The 20,722-nt window shown below is 35.7% G+C and overlaps 1 protein-coding gene across 6 annotated transcripts in view; it reads left to right on the forward strand.

Moving 5' to 3' along the window:
* The window catches only part of ADGRV1 (adhesion G protein-coupled receptor V1), a 593,238-nt gene that overhangs the window by 49,672 nt on the left and 522,844 nt on the right, over positions 1-20,722 (forward strand). For all 6 annotated transcript variants that reach the window (XM_054488480.2, XM_063664978.1, XM_063664980.1 and 3 more), the window contains exons 2-5: positions 9,791-9,975; positions 12,736-12,885; positions 14,007-14,102; positions 17,545-17,649. In XM_054488480.2, the coding sequence (XP_054344455.1) occupies positions 9,791-9,975; positions 12,736-12,885; positions 14,007-14,102; positions 17,545-17,649 (536 nt within the window). The remainder of the gene's footprint in view (positions 1-9,790; positions 9,976-12,735; positions 12,886-14,006; positions 14,103-17,544; positions 17,650-20,722) is intronic.

Below are 20,722 nucleotides of genomic sequence, written 5' to 3' on the forward strand. Positions count from 1 at the left end.
CAAACGGGAGTACATGAGCTCATGGAAAATGTCAAGCTTAAATATTCTAGAAAGAAGATAGAAATCAGAAGTTCAGTTACTTGAGTTAAAAGACTTTATGTAACCCCAGCACTCTGGGAGGCCAAGGCGGGCGGATCATGAGGTCAAGAGATCGAGACCATCCTGGCCAACATGGTGAAACCTCGTCTCTACTAAAAATAGAAAAATTAGCTGGGCGCGGTGGCATGTGCCTGTAGTCCCAGCTACTCAGGAGGCTGAGGCAGGAGAATCACTTGAACCCGGGAGGCGGAGGTTGCAGTGAGCCAAGATCGCGCCACTGCACTCCAGCCTGGTGATAGAGTGAGACTACGTCTCAAAAAAATAAAATAAAATAAAATAAATAAATAAATAAAACTTTATGTATTAGATCAAATATTTACTTGCCCTGTTTCTGTTATGTAAAACGTTATTTTTCCTGGAAGTATTTATCTATACTGCATCATTGTTCATGGAAATGGCCATTGTAGAATCAGTCTTACATATGTACCATGGCAATTTGTGGTATCATGGTTACTTTTCTGGAAAAAATTATTGTGTTTAGGTACATTTTTTGAAAGTTTGTAAGCGTAACTCTCACACAAATATAAAATGAACGTGTCAATATTTTATTCAACCCATTGGTTAGTGAGGAAACTAATAGAGTGTTAATACTGGTGCAAAAAGCATTTTTGGAACAAAGTATTTACAAGAAAATTAATAAAGAAATGTTAAGGTAAGGTTTCTGGGTGAGATGTAAAACTGGTTAACATCCTACCAGGAAATAAAGCTGTAACCTATGGATTATATGTTTCACTGTACAAAAACAAAAATTACTTGCACTTTTCAGCCAAGTAAAAGGATGATGAAAAAAAAAAGAAAAAAAAAGTACTTGCACTTTTATAGGACAGATTTTTCCAAATTTACATGTGACTTCACTAAGTCTGAGATCTTTTATCAATGGTAAACAATGGTTGATTTAACTAAGTGTGTTTTATTGAGTGGGTCTGTGCCTTGTATGATCATTAAAAGCATAGTCCACACACTACTTTTTGGCTTGTATTCAAGTTTGGGATACCTTTTTTTTTTAAAAAAGTGAGACATGAGCCTCATGTCTGTGCCTCATGTCTGTGCCTATGCCATTGTCAGAGCAAAATAACTGTGTTTGTTTGAATCTGACAAAACTAAATAAGGCAAGGGAGGATGAAGAGAGTCTCTTGCTCTCTTTTTCTATACCATGCTTTTCCTACCTTCTCATTACTCTAAGAAGGTGCGTTAATCTATTTCTTTACTTGTTTTTTCATTAAATAAGCATGTCTTGAGGGTCATTGTATACCAGGGACTGTACTAGGTGGTGGACAGGTAAAGCTATTCAAGATGGGCAAGGTCATTGTCCTGCAGGTGTTTTTGTTCTAAGGAGAGAAACACAATAAATGCAAATTGCGACAACTACAAAGAAGGAAACAAAAGGGCATTGTTTAAAAGAGGAATATTAGGCTTCCATGTAGACATTCATGTTGGGAATTTATTTATTGTCTCAGCTGCACACCATAATTATTGTAGAACTCATCAATAAAATGGCAGTTTCCATTGACTTTCACTACACCTATCCATTCATTCTCCATGGAAGGGTAGACACAATTATGGTAACTTGCACTTTCCTAGACCACATGTTGTCAAACATACATCAATCAAAAGTGGTTGCCCTCTACACCTGGGGGGCAGCAGACATCCTGGTATCCCCCTTTATATCATCCTCGGATTTCCTTTGATGCTTTGCTGTGTTTGACTCTTGATTGATGATCCTATATTTTCTTCTTTCTTAGTTTACTTGGTTTTTTCCCTTGTTTAGATGGAGAACGCCCTCCAGTAGCATCTTGAGAAAGGGTATGTAGAGACAAAAGTTTTAGGTCTTGTATATTAGGAATTATCATGATATTATCCTTCCACTTAACTAATAGTTTCATTGGGTATAGAATTTTAACTATTAACTTTAGATAGTTACCTTTAATATAGCACTTTACAGAAAAGGGTTTTCAAACAATTAGATAAACCTGCAAGGACAAAAGGAAGGCGAGAGGAAACAACTGCAACTCAGTTTTGGAGCCAGAAGGCAGATGGATGAGTAGTGATCCTCTTAGCAGACCCAAGAAACCTTAGCAGTAAGCTAGGAGGCTGAGAAATAGCCAAATTTATACAGAATAGCCACTAAAGGCACAGGAAATAATAGTATCAGGTACCTTTACAACTTTGGTAGTGAGTGAGCAACTAGATGGGGAGGAAACTGTTCCAGGAGATCCTTAAAATCATCATCCCTTCCATCCTGTGCTGCTGCTGACCCCCTGCTTACCCCTCCAAATCTGGTGTTCATTCTCCAGGAAAGGTAAAACAGGATCTCTTGAATGATGATGTGAGCCATGTTTGTGGGTTAGGATCCCTAAATAAAACAGGGGTTTAAGTGACCATATGATGACCGAATTCAGAGACTCCAGTTTTTTACCCCCTTCTACTGGGTCCCAGATGTCTTGGTAATTATATCTGTACCCTTTAGATGGGAGAATGGAAGATTCTTCTTTGGGGAAACTGATCAGTGTAAGGGTAAAGTTTTTTCTGTAGATACTAAAATTGGGACTTTCTAATAAGTGGTTCACTCGTTCACCTAAAGTTGACAAGCCACATCCTTCTACACATGCTCAGAACTTTTAAGTATTATTTTGGTCTCTTATCCTTGATCATATGAAGATATGAAGATCCATAAATTCAGAGCATCCAGTCATCAGTTTAGTCTCATAATGTTAAGTATATACAGATGATGAAGAATTACCAGATATAGAAGACAGATTCAAGAATAAATAACAAATTATTTTTGTTAATTTAGAGGCAACAAAGAATACGAGGGAAGATTTTTTTTTTAAATCAGTATTTTCTAAGATATTTTACAAAACCATTGGATTTATGGAAAAATAACAGGATACTGTTAAATTCTTAGAAATGGAAAATGATAGCATAAATTTAAAAATAGTAGGATAATTGAAATTTAATGATGAATTAAATTCTTGGAAAGCAGAGCAAAAATCAAAGAATTGGTAATTAAGATATAAGGAATAAGATATAAGGAAATGAAAAAACTATCCTCAGAATATCAGTGTGAAATAATAGGAGTTCTAGGAGAGAGATCAGTGAAAATGGAGTGGGGGCAGAAATCACTATGAAATAATAAAGGAAACTTTGTCCGTCTGAAGGATGTGAGTGGTACATTGAAGGGAATTTACAGAGTGTTTAGCCAAATGGACAAGAATAAACTAATTCCGAGATACATCATTCTGGTTTCAGAACGCTTTACAATGAGAAGAACCTCCAAAGGGAGGACAACACAAACAATCAGAAGGGGTCACAAACATTCAGAATCAAAACAATTTTATATTTTTTAGTAGCAACACTAGGAGTTTGAAAACAATGGACTGAGGCTTTCAAAATTCTGAAAGAAAATTATTTTTACCTGCAATTCTATACTCAGTTAAACCTTTAGTTAAGTGGAAGGATAATATTGTGATAATTCCTGACATACAAGACCTAAAACATTTATCTTTACATATGCTTTCTCAGGATGTGACTGGAGGGTGTTCTCCATCAAAACAGGGGAATAAACCAAACAAACTAAGGAAGAAGAAAACATGGGATTAACAAACAGAGAATGAAACACAGGAAAGGATTCAAAGAGATTCCAGGATGATAGAAACAAGGATCCCAGGATGACGGTTGCACATCATGTGTAGAGGGCAACCACTTTTGATTGATGTAGGTTTGACAATATGTGGTCTAGGAAAGTGCAAGTTACCATAATTGTGTCAACTATTCCCCAAGAGTGAATTGATGGGTGTAGTGAAAATCAATGGAAACTGGCATTTTATTGATGAGATATACAATGATGATGGTATGTATCTGAGACAATAAACATATTCCCAACACAAATGTCTACATGGAAGCCTGGTATTCCTTTGTTAACTAACATCTTGGAAAGGTGTGCTGATTTCTGTAGTCTGTCTTCTGTAGGAATACATATATGTCTGTATATATATACACACATAAACAATCTCTTGAGAGATATAAATGAAGTTGATAACTGGGATTGACTGTGGGTAGGAGCAGCATATGGCTGGTGGAGGGTACTGTAAGGGAGGCTTATTTTTTACTGTTTATCTTTTTGTTCGTTTTAAATATTATGCCACGTGCATATATAAGTTATTTAAAGATGAATAAAATAAAATGTATTTCTTATAAATTAAAAATAAAAATAAATAAAGACAAATAACATTAACTACAGTCTGAGTAAGAGACTATTAGTTTTATTACTTTAAAAATGTTTAGCACTTACTCTATTTCTAACATTAGAGTACTTTGCTTTTGAAAGTTGTAAATTTAAATTCTGTTTTGGTTTGGGAGAGGGCAAAGATCATTTTTTTTTTTTGGTGGTACTTGCCAAATACAAATAAGACAGATTAAGAATTCTTAGAAGCTGAATAATTGATGATAGGAATGATGAAGCTTCTCTTGTTCCACAGGAGTAATTCTATAGTTTTAGAATGCCCCTTAGTAGATGTAATAGAATTCAAGTAATTCTAAACTTGAAAACCTTGTTCCTTTAGGATCATATTTTCAGTATTAATTACCTGGTGGTCACATCATGGGAAGATGCTTGCTATGGCATTGACAAGGCAAAAGATGAAGCTAATAAGGTCAATGTGTTTATTCAATTCTGCACTAGTAATGTTTGTCTTTTCAGGCCCTTGTCCCATCACTCATAGATGCAGTACAGTTGTTTATTCTGAAATGTAAAGATATAGAGTTAACTTTCAAATTGAGGGAAGGTTTTTTTTTAATTGAAGTTGATTAATACAAAATTAATTGAATTATGATTTTCTTTCATTGTCTTCTATTGGGTCCTAATTCTCATTTATTTATTTTACTCTCTTCCTTATTCTACTCTGTTTCTACATAGTTATTGAGACATAGAAAAAAAGACTCTTTGACTCTTTCCTTTCAATCAGAATATGCTATACCTATTACATTTCCTAAGGTGCCCATCATTTATTTGAGACAAAATGGGAGGAAGGTACTGTCCTAGATAAACAGGATTTAGAATTTATTGCTTATAATGACACGTTGTTGATGAATTTTATAATATTTGATGCTCTTATGGGCTAAGTAATCCAGGTAAAAAATAAAGTAGGGAAAATAGGAGTAGGTTTTTAAACAGGAACAATGAAGCATCCTGGGAAACAGCAATAGGAATAATGTCAGACTAATGTAAAGAAGCAAGATATTGGGGTTCCTTGGTGACAATCAGAAGGGACTTAGCTTTTTCAGGACACTGAGTCAATATGGTACACTCTTGTCCTGCTGTATTCTATTCTGAAGACATCCCTAGTTTGTGTAAGTGTCTTATTAGTCATTACCAGTTTTGAGGTGGAGGGGAAAATATTAGACTGTTGAGTACAGATGGCGGTAACAATTGCATGGGAACAGAAGATAGCTAGCGTGGTGTCCTTTCATGAATCCTTAGAGAAGAATAATACTGTTGAATGTTAGAGTGGGACAGAGGGGACTTTCCACTTTGTTTATCCTAATGTGAGTCTGCAGTATCACAAACTGGAGATGGGCGGACAAATATTGATGTTGAAAGTGACGGAAAACCCAACCCAAGCCAGCTAGAGCACAAAATATAATTTATTGTCTCAGTAACTGAAAACTCTAGGGTAAAGCTGGATTCAAGAGCTTAAGCTTGATTATCAAAATGTGGCTCCTTTCATCCCCTTGGCTCTGTGGCTGTGTTTGTTTCATTTCCAGACTGTAGGAGAACTTGCCCCAATTATCACAATCCCAAATACAGTGGTAAAGGGAATTTCCATTCTTATGCTTAAGGGAAAGTCTCCTAATTGTGTCTTCTGTCTTCTTGGCTTTGATTGACCTGATCTGAATGGCCAACCCTATGACTCTGTTTAAGCCGAGGAACATATTTTAAGTATCTTTGTACTCTCGGTGATTGATGAGCACAGGGTGTTGCATGATGTACAAGTACACAATATACAAATATTTTGTTAAACTGTAAGCTGCTTTTCTGAAAACAACGATTTTACATTGTAAGAGCTGGTCTAATATAGTCCAGATTTTAATTCTGAAATTTTTTTTGGAGCAAAATTAGGTGACTTGTTGCAGAGACTGAATATGACTACTAGAATTCAAGAATTTGAGACTTTCTGCCTGTGTGCTATCAGGACTCTGTCAGAACCTCACAGTAGAATTCAGGAAATAAGCAAGAAATTAAATTACGTATCATTTTAGCATGCTAAGAGATCTGTTAAGAGATAAGGGATATATTGGAAGAAAGAGTTTTAATTTGTTTTGAATCATACAAAACAAAAGTGAGAGGTGGGAGGAGAACATGGATGATAGCTGGAAATGAGAGGATTTGAATATTGGAATATCATCCCATTAGAGAAGAGGAATGATGTCAGTGATGCTAAAATTATTCTTTCACAATTGCAACAGAATACAAATTATGCACATCATGATCTTAAAACATATGTTTGAAATTCATTTTATAGAGAAGTTTAAAAATAAGTGGTCTGACAGGGCATGAAGAAATTTTGTTAAATCTAGTAAGAGAAAAAAATGACCTAAAATAGATTTAAGACTTATGTGCTGCGTCAATTACTAATGCCTTGCCTTCTGAGTTTAATTTAAAAAAAGGGAATTCCAAAGACTAGATTTTTAGTGTGATAGAGGAAAGTGTACCTAGCTACTCTAAAAAATAAACTATTCAGCATTTGTGTAATTATGCCTGTCTTCTAATGGGAACTTCATTTTCAAAGCTTTTTTTAATCTTTAAATTCTGTTGAATGCCAACTTTACCCAAACAACTTTTCATACAGTGTGAAAAGATGAAAGCAAAGGAAATGCAATTATCAATGATGTCACAGAATTTGAGGCATTTCCAATCATGCCTGTGTGCTCATTTTGCATAATCTCAAAACTCACTGATGTGGACCAATTTAAAATGAATTTACTGACTTAAACACAGGATCTTGGAGCTCTAATTGCCTGGGAAACTGTAAGAATGCAGCATTTGAGCTCATTGGTCCTGACATAAAAAGATGCTGTTAAATATTTAAAGTAGTCAGGAGAGCTGTAGTGTCATTTAAATAAATGTAATGTTTATTAGAATAATAAAGTGAAACTTTTAGGAGATTCATAATTATGCAATCTTATGGGAGTTTTGGTTATTGTGCATGAGCTTGAAATATCTGAATGCTTGGAAACGTAGCATAAATGATCTATCATATTATTCAAGGTGGTGATGTGTGATTTGTTGAAATAAAATGTAAATGGCAGTATAGTGTGGTTATTGGGTAGAGAGTTTGGAGTTAGCCTCCAAAGCCTACATAGCCACTTAACTGAATAATATTGCATATGTTGACTAACCCATCTCTGCTTTAGTTTTCTCAGCTATAAAATGGTACTAATGCTATGCTCACCTTCTTCATAGAGATATTGTAAGGATTAAATGTGTTAATGTATATAAAGTACCTTAAAGCAGTGCTATATAAGCATTTGCTGTTATGATCACTCTGTAAAAGTCATTACAGTTTTTCTTCAGAATGCACAAAATCTTAAAATGCGATATCAGAATATGAAAAAACATATGAGGAAGTTCGCACATATAGCATTGAAAAGTTCAGTAGTTAACTCGTAACTACAAATGTGGCCTTTTGTATGTTCACTGCAAGATACACTTCCAACACGATTCCTCACACTCTAGGACAGTAATTCTCAAAGTGAATTATACCAAGGATCAGTTGCGTCAAAATTAATAGGGCTGCTTGTTAAATGCATATTCCTGGGCTTCACTCTAGACTTACTGGATCAGAATTTTTGAGAGTGAGAATTAGCATTTTAACAAATGCCTGAGGTGATCCTTATGCAGGACAGATTTTGAGAATTCTTCTTACTTGTTCATGATTCCCTCTACTCATGCTGTAATTTCACTTTCACTCTGTCTCACATTGCACTTGAGATGTCTTATTTCTCTCAGTTCATGGTTCTATCACATCTCCTGTTCAAGGACTTTAGATTTTTCTTTCAAGATCGCAGTAGATTGTAGTTGATCTTTTTCTTTCACATCCAAAGCCTAGGTTACTACCTTCTCCCTCTTCCATTTTGTGCTCTCTTCATTGTACTTTGTTCACTTCCTTCCCACTATTTGTCCTAAGTGGGGTGTGAAATCATTCTGGCTTTAGAATTCCGTAAAAGACCTTCAGTTGGCTTTGGTTTAGCTCAGAACTGCTCCCCCTTTCCTGTCTCACACATCCTTTGCTTTTTCCCTTCCATTTCTCTCATCTTTTTCATTTCCTTTCTTTCCATGAACATTCCTGGGTTAGAAGACAGGGAAGAGTTTGCAGCTGGTCAAGGAAAACTCTTCTTCAGATTTCATTGGTCTTCTGGCAGGTTTGCCTGGAGAGAAGGGACAGGTACAAAAGAAGTCCCAATCCTTCAGCATCTCTGTCCCTGTTAGCTTATATTCCTTTCGTGGACTCCATTTGAACTCGGCATCCCTGTCTGGATTTTGCAGTGAGAAGTGTGTGAGACATCATTGAGCAGTCTCAGACTGCATTGTCTGTATATGCTTAACGGAGAACATTGCATTTAAATCCTAAAATATATCAGGAACTCACGTATTTGGTGTGTCTAAGCATAAAGCCATGTGTAGCCAAGTGGAAACACCGCATACAAGAAAATTGTATTACTTTTTGGCCAAGGTAAAGATTAATAGGAAGCATTTTGGCTCATAGAGTATGTAATGCAGCTCTCCTTTAAAACACGTGAACTTTTTATGTTTGTGTGACTGATCACATAGATGCATTGGAATCTTAATGATCCGTGAGGGAAATTGTTCACATTTTTAGAGGTACATCTACATTACAAAACAGCAGCACTTTCAGGAGACCACTGCACTGTTGTGCTTTTGAAAGCACTTGAATCCCAGAGTGCTGAAAGTAGGAATAATATTGATGACTCATAAACACACATATCGTAGTAAAAAAAAAAAAAAAGAAAGTAGATGTCATGAAAAAAAGGAAATACACACTTTGGCAAATTTGCTTATTTTAAAGCAACATGGACATTTTCTTAGACGTGGTCTTAGTATTTTAGCTAGTAAAATGAAGGAAATTTAAGTCCTGGAAATTTATCCCTTCTTTGAAAGGATTAGAATTTCTTTGCAATAACCAAGAATTTAAAAAATTCTCAAAGAAGACAAGTTTAAGGAAAGAGTAGACACCAACCAAGAAATCAATTTATTGCTAAAAATTTGGCTTCAACTGTTTCAGTTTTGGCTGGTATTTCATAGTTTTATTTGTGTAAATATGGGCTTTAATTAAATTTCCATGTTGCTGCTTAGGTTTTTCTTAAAGTGTGGATGTCAATAAATTTTTTACATGAACTAAATTTAATAAGTTTAACTTATAACTATTATCTTGGTATAGAAGCTAAAAAGCAAAAGGTATTTCTGAATAGTAGAAAGAGAACCATAAGAATAGAATCGTGTTTTTTTAACTTCTGTCATCACATATTTGAGTTTGATGGCTTAATAGTTGATGTATTTATGTCTTAGTTGTTTGCTAACTCTTCATACTGTGTTTATATCTATAGACAATACAATCTAATGAAAATAGATTAGATATGTTTTGTGAATAATATTTTTTTCTTTTTGTTTTAGGGATGCCCTCTGCATCTTTATTAGTAAATCTTCTTTTAGCTTTACTCATCCTCTTTGTGTTTGGAGAAACAGAAATAAGATTTACTGGACAAACTGAATTTGTTGTTAATGAAACAAGTACAACAGTTATTCGTCTTATCATTGAAAGGATAGGAGAGCCAGCAAATGTTACTGCAATTGTATCGGTAAGAAATTATTATAGCTCTATTTTTACTGAAATACATATGACATTTCTTAGTTTTAATGCAAGGATTTTTTTTCTGTTTGAGATTTTGAGCAGTTCATTATGATAAATGATAGATGATTTGCAGATAACGCTCTTCCATTTTTATCTCTTACAGGTTTATAGAGTGCTCCAACACAACCATGTACATTTAACAGTACTATTTTTAAAGATATAGACTGATCATTTTATAGTGTTCATATATTTATTTTAGAACAAAAACTTTTCATTTTGGGTAATTTGGATTGTAGCTATCTCTGCTCAGATAATACTATCTATTGTAAGGTGGTGTAGAGAAAACGTATGGAATATTTAAAAGTAGAAAAACGACAATAGTAAAAAAAAACACTTTAGTTATGTCCAAGAGCTCTTTTAGTGGGAAAAATTAAGTATATTAACTTAAGTAAATGTTGGGTAGAATTTGTTAAACTATTGATCTGTCTTGCACACAGTTTAGTTACTGGGTGGATTGTATGTGCATGAGTATGCGTCTGTTTTTAACCAGAAAGTTATGTCATGTGACCATTAAGAGTATTGCTATATTTGAGTTTCAAAGTACTTATACTTTTTGTTTGCAAAAATAAAATCTTAAGAAGTAGGCTTAATTATCACATTATGAAATATTATAAAAAGAGAAGATGAAGAAAAACGACCTATGAACGAATCCAATGCTATAATTTTAGTTATTTGTGACATACATCTATATATAGAAATTATTTTTAGAGTACACATTATATTAGATAATCTTTTTCATAAAATTTTGATTGAATCCTAACAATTTTTTCAGGTTCCTTTATCATTTTCACAACTTTTCTCGATGGTGTTGTAATTACTTCCTGATCATTCTTCCTTTTCATTGTGGTTGCTTCTAATTTTTACTGTTAGGAATGTTATTCTGGTGAAACTGTTTACATATATTTTGATTTTTACCTATTTCGAATTGTTAAATGATTTTCATAGGCTGAATTACTGTGCTTTTCTGTTTGTTTCAGTGGCTCTTGATAATTCTTTCTTAAAGCTTGTGTCATTTTCTATAGTAAGGTATATTTTCCAACTCCCTTCACAACTTACTTGGATTTCTCAAGTATTTAAAATTTAATTTATTGTTATGTGTGAGAACTAGAAATTGACTAAAATTTCCCTATACATGATTTTTATTGGTACTAAATCGAATATTTTTTCTAGTAGCTTAATTACTCATTTTGAGCTCTTTCATGAAAGAGATCTCATTTTGATCTGCACAAGCTCATGCAGAATCTTACTAATAATACTGGGAATCTTACTAGTAATGCTGATTTCACAGAATAAGATCCTAAAAAGTTAAGGAAAAGTTTATGATGAGTAAAACATTTGAAATGCTAAAATAATTAGATCTTTATTGGAGATGTGGGAGAATATAAGTACAACTTTAGGTTGAGTTTGGGAAAGAGCAGTTTCTTTGAAACTGATAGGGAAATAATTGATTTTCCTGACACATTTTTTGGCAGGCCACATACGTCTCTTTTTCCTTCTCTGTTTTTTGTTGATATATAATAGTTGCATGTATTTTGGGGGCATATGTGATATTTTAATATTTGTATACAATGTGTAATGATCAAATTAGGGGAATTGGGATATCCCTAACTTCAAACATTAATCTTTTCTTTGTGTTGGAAGCATTATAATTCCTCTCTTCTAGCTATTTTGATATATACAATAAATTAATGTTAACTATAATTTCCCTACTGTACTATCGAATGCTAGAACCCATTCCTTCTGTTTTTGTACTCCTTAACCAACTTCTCTTCATTAACCTCTTCCCTTCTCAGCCTCTGGTAACCACCATTCTACTCTCTACCTCCATCAGGTCCACATTCTGTAGCTGGATGAGAACATGTGGATGAGAACATGAGATATCTATCTTTCAGCACCTGGCTTATTTCACTTAATGTAATGACCTCCTGTTACATCCATGTTTCTACAAATAAAAGGATTTCATTCTTTTTGATGGCTGAATAATATTGTGTTGTGTAGCTGTGCATATATACAACATTTTTTTGAGAATTTTAGCTATAATTTGTCTTATTGTTAGGTTTGCTGTTATCTACTCCAGATCAATCAAGAGCAGAGAAAAAAATTCACATAATTGCTTTCCTATATAATTATTTTTCTATGTAATATTTGTTTTCGTTTCACAGCATGAACAAATGATTTTGTTTAGAATCATTTCTTTTTTCTTTTTCTTTTTTCTTTTTTTTTTTTTTTTTGAGGCAGAGTCTTGTGCTGTCGTCCAGGCTGGAGTGTAGTGGTGCGATCTTGGCTCACTGCAACTTCCGCCTCCCGGGTTCAAGCAATTCTCCTGCCTCAGCCTCCCGAGTAGCTGGGACTACAGACACACACCACCACGCCCAGCTAATTTTTGTATTTTTGTTAGAGACAAGGTATCACCATATTGGCCAGGCTGGTCTCTAACTCCTGACCTCGTGATCCGCCCGCGTCGGCCTCCCAAAGTGCTGGGATTACAGTAGTGAGCCACTGCGCCTGTCCTGGAATCATTTGTTTATTTCTGAAGATAAGTTTTTTCGGTTGTTAAATATTTATGATTTTTGTTTTTGTACACCCTATCTATAAATGTAAATGTCACTTGATTTATGCTTTTTCTCTTGATTGCTGTAATTAACATCAGTTTTACTTGTCCTAGTACTGTGTTAAATAAGAATGATCTCTATTTTACATTTGATAGCTGTATGGAGAGGACGCTGGTGACTTTTTTGACACATATGCTGCAGCTTTTATACCTGCTGGAGAAACAAACAGAACAGTGTACATAGCAGTATGTGATGATGACTTACCAGAGCCTGACGAAACTTTTATTTTTCACTTAACATTACAGGTAAGTGCATGTTTTTATAAGGAGGACTTATAAAACTTATAAAAATCTTTTAGTGCTGAACAATCTATCTATCTAGAGATGAGCCAATTCAGATAACTGGTGGTGGTATTCACAGAATCCAGAACTGACAAACTCTTCAGCGCTTCCACAATCTGGTTATTCCTTGATCTTGTTCAGAAACTCTGCAGCTAGTTTTTGGATCCATTCAGCTTACTCGGGAATTGCCATGACAGTTGCTTCAGGAAACTTTGCCTTCCCTTTGGCCCTTTTCTCTTTTATTCCTCCCCTGCTACCAAATGTACAAAGAATGACTGTGACTTCTGAGTTCAAAGGACAAGGATACAAAAAGCAGGCATGGAAGTGGGAGGTCCCTGTGACTTAAATTCAGAATACCACTGGGAAAAAAACCTGAATAGCCTTAGGTTTAATTGAACTTTATGGCTTGGTTTATTAGGTTGAGGCAATGACTCGCTAACACCATTCTGGTCGTTTTTTCTAAAGAGCAATAAGAACTTTTTTTTTGAATAATTGTGTCACTACCATTAAAATGTTTGTGAAAATGACACTTGAAACAGTTATGCTTTGCTCTTTTAAATCATTCTTTAAAAAATATACTTTTGTGCTGCTGTTGAATATCAGTACAAATGTTACAGAGAACTCTCCATTTTATAAACGTAGTTTTAATGTTTTATCTCCAGTTTGGTTCTGTGATTCATAGAATAACTAATTATAAAGTTCCAGTACCTTCAATAGCATAGGAAAAATTACATTGAATAGAATTTTGTACTGTGTACTTAATTCTGTTATATTAGTGATAACATAGTAATTATAACTAATTTATAATATAGTATTACTAGCCAGTGGTTATTTATAATTATACTCTCATATATTATTCAGAGTCAGTGACTAATGGTTTTCAAAACTTTTTCGAGAATTTTTCATTTGGAACTTCTTAACCATATTGATGTAATTGGAATGTTTACTTACTCTGTGTATTAAGATTACATATGTATTTTTATTATATTCTGAATAACTACTTGAAGACAAATTCTACGAAAATAAATATTTAACTTATTATTTTATTTTTAATTCATTATTTTATTTTTGGGATTTTATTTTAGAAACCTTCAGCAAATGTGAAGCTCGGATGGCCAAGGACTGTTTCTGTGACAATATTATCAAATGACAATGCATTTGGAATTATTTCATTTAATATGGTATGGACACAATTTGATGATACTTGTGGTTGCTAGATAATAGTTTATTAAATTTTAAAAATTAGTTTTCATGATGTTAGCTAGTATCATGCTGTGTTTTGATATTTAAATAAAATTTGCTTTAACTTTGTCCCTATTTCACATTCTGTAGACCATTCATTTGTTCTACGTAAGATGTTTGTGAATTGAGGAAGCTTGTATGATCGTGGTCATCTTTTGTCCTAATCTCTTTTTGCTGATTGTTCCACCTGACTCCTTTGTTACCTCTTCTGTCTTTAACTCAGATATACCACCCATTGCTTTTTCCTGATTTCCCCAAATGTCACCTAAAGAAAGTGTTGTTTGTTTGTCAGACTCTTCTGAAAGGTTGGAGTTAATGGGAGCTGAGAAAGCATATTGAAAGAATACTTTTCTTTTTTTTAAAAATTATTATTATCATACTTTAAGTTTTAGGGTACATGTGCACAACGTGCAGGTTTGTTACGTATGTGTACATGTGCCATGTTGGTGTGCTGCACCCATTAACTCGTCATCTAGCATTAGGTATATCTCCTAATGCTATCCCTCCCCCTCCCCACCCCACAACAGATCCCTTCCTGTGTCCCTTCCTGTTCCATATGTGTGTGTTGTTCCCCTTCCTGTATCCATGTGTTCTCGTTATTCAATTCCCACCTATGAGTGAGAACATGCGGTGTTTGGTTTTTTGTCCCTGCGATAGTTTGCTGAGAATGATGGTTTCCAGCTTCATCCATGTCCCTACAAAGGACATAAACTCATCATTTTTTATGGCTGCATAGTATTCCATGGTATATATGTGCCATATTTTCTTAATCCATCTATCATTGTTGGACATTTGGGTTGGTTCCAAGTCTTTGCTATTGTGAATAGTGCCACAATAAACATATGTGTGCATGTGTCTTTATAGCAGCATGATTTATAATCCTTTGGGTATATACCCAGTAATGGGATGGCTGGGTCAAATGCTATTTCTAGTTCTAGATCCCTGAGGAATCGCCACACTGACTTCCACAATGGTTGAACTAGTTTACAGTCCCACTAACAGTGTAAAAGTGTTCCCATTTCTCCACATCCTCTCCAGCACCTGTTGTTTCCTGACTTTTTAATGATTGCCATTCTAACTGGTGTGAGATGGTATCTCATTGTGGTTTTGATTTGCATTTCTCTGATGGCCAGTGATGATGAGCATTTTTTCATGTCTTTTTTGGCTGCATAAAAGACACTTCTTTTGAGAAGTGTCTGTTCATATCCTTCACCCACTTTTTGATGGGGTTGTTTTTTTCTTGTAAATTTGTTGGAGTTCATTGTAGATTCTGGATATTAGCCGTTTGTCAGATGAGTAGATTGCAAAAATTTTCTCCCATTCTGTAGGTTGCCTGTTCACTCTGATGGTAGTTTCTTTTGCTGTGCAGAAGCTCTTTAGTTTAATTAGATCCCATTTGTCAATTCTGGCTTTTGTTGCCATTGCTTTTGGTGTTTTAGACATGAAGTCCTTGCCCATGCCTATGTCCTGAATGGTATTGCCTAGGTTTTCTTCTAGGGTTTTTATGGTTTTAGGTCTAACAGGTAAGCCTTTAATCCATCTTGAATTAATTTTTGTATAAGGTGTAAGGAAGGGATCCAGTTTCAGCTTTCTACATATGGCTAGCCAGTTACTTTCAAAAAACTTACTATAAACTTAAATTGAATAGCAGGTATTACATCTCTTCAAAATTCTGTAGTCATCCCAACTCTTAGGTTTTCCCATTAATTAATATTTTCTGAAGATTGAAACTTCATTTCATTTTACTCACCTTTGCTCGATAGTGTATTTTCTGTTCCTTAACTGAATTCCTGTGGCTCTGGCCAATCCTATGATCAGAGAGTTTTATCTGTAGAAACAGATACACAAAATGGGCCCTTCTTGAGATAAATTGTTTCCAGCTCCTAAAACCAAGTTTATCTCCAGTACAACTGAATCTGGTCACTAAATTTTAGACTCCAGTAACATTCCTGACTTGGAGTCTCTTTGAATCACATTACTAATTATAGTTAATAAAACACGTTGCAATACTTCCCAGCTTTTCATTTATTTTTAGATTGCTACTACAATTGGTTGTATTGTATGTCATTTTCTAGGTACCTTAACTTATCTTTGAAAGAAGTGGGCTATTGGTAAATATGATCTTTATAGTGCAGTATCTTTGTTAAAAAGGGTATTTGGCCAACCTCAGTTTAGTAGAAATTCGGTAACCTCCATTATACTGTCATTTACAGACATTAAGCTAATTAATCAACCATCTCTTTTATTTGAATGATGAGGAATTGAATGATAAAGAATTGTTAATGATGAAGCAGGGTCCCTTAATTGCTTAATTTCTCTTCATATGGCTTTCCTGCTACACTTACTCCCTGTGTATCACCTCCGACCTCATACTGATTTGTTTAAAGGTTTCTTTTGTTGTTGTTATTGACATTATACATCTTAGCCTCTGGGAATGAATCCTAATTTCTGGCATGGGTCCCAGGTCCCTGACTTGTGGAGGTATCAGTGCTGCCAGGCAGCCTCTGACATCCTTAAAATTAAACTAAATAACCATTGAGCTCATGGTGGTGCTCAATAGGCTGGCTTTGGTTTCCAGCCCTGAGAATGATTATGCTGGTAGCGAAGATGACATTGATGATGATGATAATAATAGCAACATTTACTGAGCCCTCAGTATATGTCAGGTACTAGGATAAGCACTTGATGTGAACTATCACGTTGAAACCTCATCACAACCCTTCAAGATGGACATTCCTAACCCCAGTTATGGATGGGGCTACTGAGTTTTGCTGTCACCTAAGAGCTGGCAACTGCTTCTGTAGCCTGTGTGTACTTGGCTGTGTCTGTGTTCCTCCTCTTCTACCCTGAGTTTCCACCAGCCGAACCAGCATATTTCTTTTGAAGTGCTTGCTTTCACCTCCTGCAGAGATCCTGTCCTAAAAGTTATTAGCAGTGTCTGCTTTTCACTGACAAGCTGGCTGATGTGGAGAAAGAGTGGTTGTGGACAAGGCCAAGGGGTGGTCCCAGTGACCTGCTGCCTTGGTCTGGAGGCTTAATTCATGTTTGTGACCTCCTGGGCCCCTGTGAGCATTTGAGTTTGTCACCTTTCAACTAAAAAACCTTTAAATTCCTCAGCAGAATAGCTAGTTGATGGTAGAACCAGGACAAGAAACCACATCTTTTGCCTGACTAGTTTTTATGTTCCCTTTACACTATTCTTTTTAACTTTTTCAGCATTTTAAAGCTATATTTTATTGATGCTAGGAAATATCACATTCCTATCATACAGTGTGGATTGATTTGTCTGTGGAAATTGAGCGTTTCTGAGGTAATAGTTTTTACCGCCTCATACCTCTGATTGCTCAGCTCCTGATCATCTGTGCTTGCTCTCCTCAATAGCTTCCCTCAATCACAGTGAGTGAGCCCAAGGGCAGAAATGAGTCTGTGCCTCTTACTCTCATCAGGGAAAAGGGAACCTATGGAATGGTCATGGTGACTTTTGAGGTAAGTTTACTCTGAAGTCATTTTGTTTTATATTTATTTATTTATTTATTTATTTATTTATTTATTTATTTATTTATGTATTTATGTATTTTTGAGACAGAGTCTTGCTCTGTTGCCCAAGCTGGAGTGCAGTGGTGCGATCTCAGCTCAATGCAACCTCTGCCACCCAGGTTCAAGTGATTTTCCTGCCTCAGAGTCCCGAGTAGCTGGGATTACAGGCACATGCCACCATGCCTGGCTAATTTTTGTATTTTTAGTAGAGACAGGGTGTCACCATGTTGGCCAGGCTGGTCTTGAACTCCTGGCCTCAGGTGATCCGCCCGCCTTGGCCTCCCAAAGTGCTGGGGTTACAGGCGTGAGCCACCGCACCTGGCCCTGAAATCACTTTAAATGCAAACACTGGAGTTCATACCAGTTGGCTGCAGTTCTGAAAATCAAAGTTCCTTGTATAATAAACATGACACAATACAATTAAAATAAAGATGAATACTTTTCTGATCTGATACATTTCATGATTAATATAAAAATGTTTTCCTTGCTGCTTGTGTATACAATGCTTACATGAAATACAAGTAACATTTTAGATATGTGGGAAAAATAAATCATAGGATAGAATAATAATGTTAATTCTATAAAATTCATAGGACTTTTATGATAAATGTTTTCAAAGATAGGAAATTTAAAAATACTCATGGATTACTTAGGTTTACATAAAATTATTTAATATGTTGTCTTTCTCTATTTTATTTTATTTTATTTTATTTTGAGACAGGATCTTACTCTGATGCCCAGGCTGGAGTACAGTGGCACAATCATGGCTCACTGCAGCCTCAGCCTCCAGGGCTCATGCAGTCCTCCTGCATCAGCCTTCTGAATAGCTGGAAGTACAGGTGTGCATCACCACGCCCAGCTAAGTTTTAATGTTTTTTGTAGAGATGAAGTCGCATTATGTTGCCCAGGCTGGTTTTTTTTTTTTTAAAAATTATTATTATACTTTCAGTTTTAGGGTACATGTGCACAATGTGCAGGTTAGTTACATATGTATACATGTGCCATGCTGGTGTGCTGCACCCATTAACCCGCCATTTAGCATTAGGTATATCTCCTAATGCTATCCCTCCCCCCTCCCCCCACCCCACAACAGTCCCCAGAGTGCAATGTTCCCCTTTCTGTGTCCATGAGTTCTCATTGTTCAATTCGCACCTATGAGTGAGAACATGCGGTGTTTGGTTTTTTGTCCTTGCGATAGTTTACTGAGAATGATGATTTCCAGTTTCATCCATGTCCCTACAAAGGACATGAACTCATCATTTTTTATGGCTGCATAGTATTCCATGGTGTATATGTGCCACATTTTCTTAATCCAGTCTATCATTGTTGGACATTTGGGTTGGTTCCAAGTCTTTGCTATTGTGAATAGTGCCACAATAAACATACGTGTGCATGTGTCTTTATAGCAGCATGATTTATAGTCCTTTGGGTATATACCCAGTAATGGGATGGCTGGGTCAAATGGAATTTCTAGTTCTAGATCCCTGAGGAATCGCCACACTGACTTCCACAATGATTGAACTAGTTTACAGTCCCACCAACAGTGTAAAAGTGTTCCTATTTCTCCACATCCTTACCAGCACCTGTTGTTTCCTGACTTTTTAGTGACTGCCATTCTAACTGGTGTGAGATGGTGTCTCATTGTGGTTTTGATTTGCATTTCTCTGATGGCCAGTGATGATGAGCATTTTTTCATGTGTCTTTTGGCTGCATAAATGTCTTCTTTTGAGAAGTGTCTGTTCATATCCTTCGCCCACTTTTTGATGGGGTTGTTTGTTTTTTTCTTGTAAATTTGTTGGAGTTCATTGTAGATTCTGGATATTAGCCCTTTGTCAGATGAGTAGGTTGTGAAAATTTTCTGCCATTTTGTAGGTTGCCTGTTCACTCTGATGGTAGTTTCTTTTGCTGTGCAGAAGCTCTTTAGTTTAATTAGATCTCATTTGTCAATTTTGGCTTTTGTTGCCATTGCTTTTGGTGTTTTAGACATGAAGTCCTTGCCCATGCCTATGTCCTGAATGGTATTGCCTAGGTTTTCTTCTAGGGTTTTTATGGTTTTAGGTCTAACAGGTAAGTCTTTAATCCATCTTGAATTGATTTTTGTATAAGGTGTAAGGAAGGGATCCAGTTTCAGCTTTCTACATATGGCTAGCCAGTTTTCCCAGCACCATTTATTAAATAGGGAATCCTTTCCCCATTGCTTGTTTTTCTCAGATTTGTCAAAGATCAGATAGTTGTAGATATGCGGCATTATTTCTGAGGGCTCTGTTCTGTTCCATTGATCTATATCTCTGTTTTGGTACCAGTACCATGCTGTTTTGGTTACTGTAGCCTTGTAGTATAGTTTGAAGTCAGGTAACGTGATGCCTCCAGCTTTGTTCTTTTGGCTTAGGATTGACTTGGTGATGCGGGCTCTTTTTTGGTTCCATATGAACTTGAAAGTAGTTTTTTCCAATTCTGTGAAGAAAGTCATTGGTAGCTTGATGGGGATGGCATTGAATCTATAAATTACCTTGGGCAGTATGGCCATTTTCACGATACTGATTCTTCCTACTCATGAGCATGGAATGTTCTTCCATTTGTTCCTATCCTCCTTTATTTCATTGAGCAGTGGTTTATAGTTCTTGAAGAGGTCCTTCACGTCCCTTGTAAGTTGGATTCCTAAGTATTTTATTCTCTCTGAAGCAATTGTGAACGGGAGTTCACTCATGATTTGGCTCTCTGTTTGTCTGGTTTTGAACTCCTGAGCACAAATGATCCTCCCTCTTCAGCCTCCCAGAGAGCTGGGATTACAGTCATGACCCACTATGCCTTCCCTCTGCCCCCCATTTTTTTTTCAATACACCAAATGGATGGTGTTTGTAGCCATTGCACTCCACCATGGGAATCCATAAATGTTACAGGATGTGGCATGAATATGATAAGCTGTAGGTGAGGTGTATTTTTCAGGAGCTAGCTCTAATCATTTTATTTGATTGCTTACTGACCATGTGCCAATCATTGTGTCATCACATTGCTGTTCTAT

The sequence above is a fragment of the Pongo pygmaeus genome, chromosome 4, assembly GCF_028885625.2.
Source record: "Pongo pygmaeus isolate AG05252 chromosome 4, NHGRI_mPonPyg2-v2.0_pri, whole genome shotgun sequence".
Lineage (NCBI taxonomy): Eukaryota > Metazoa > Chordata > Mammalia > Primates > Hominidae > Pongo > Pongo pygmaeus.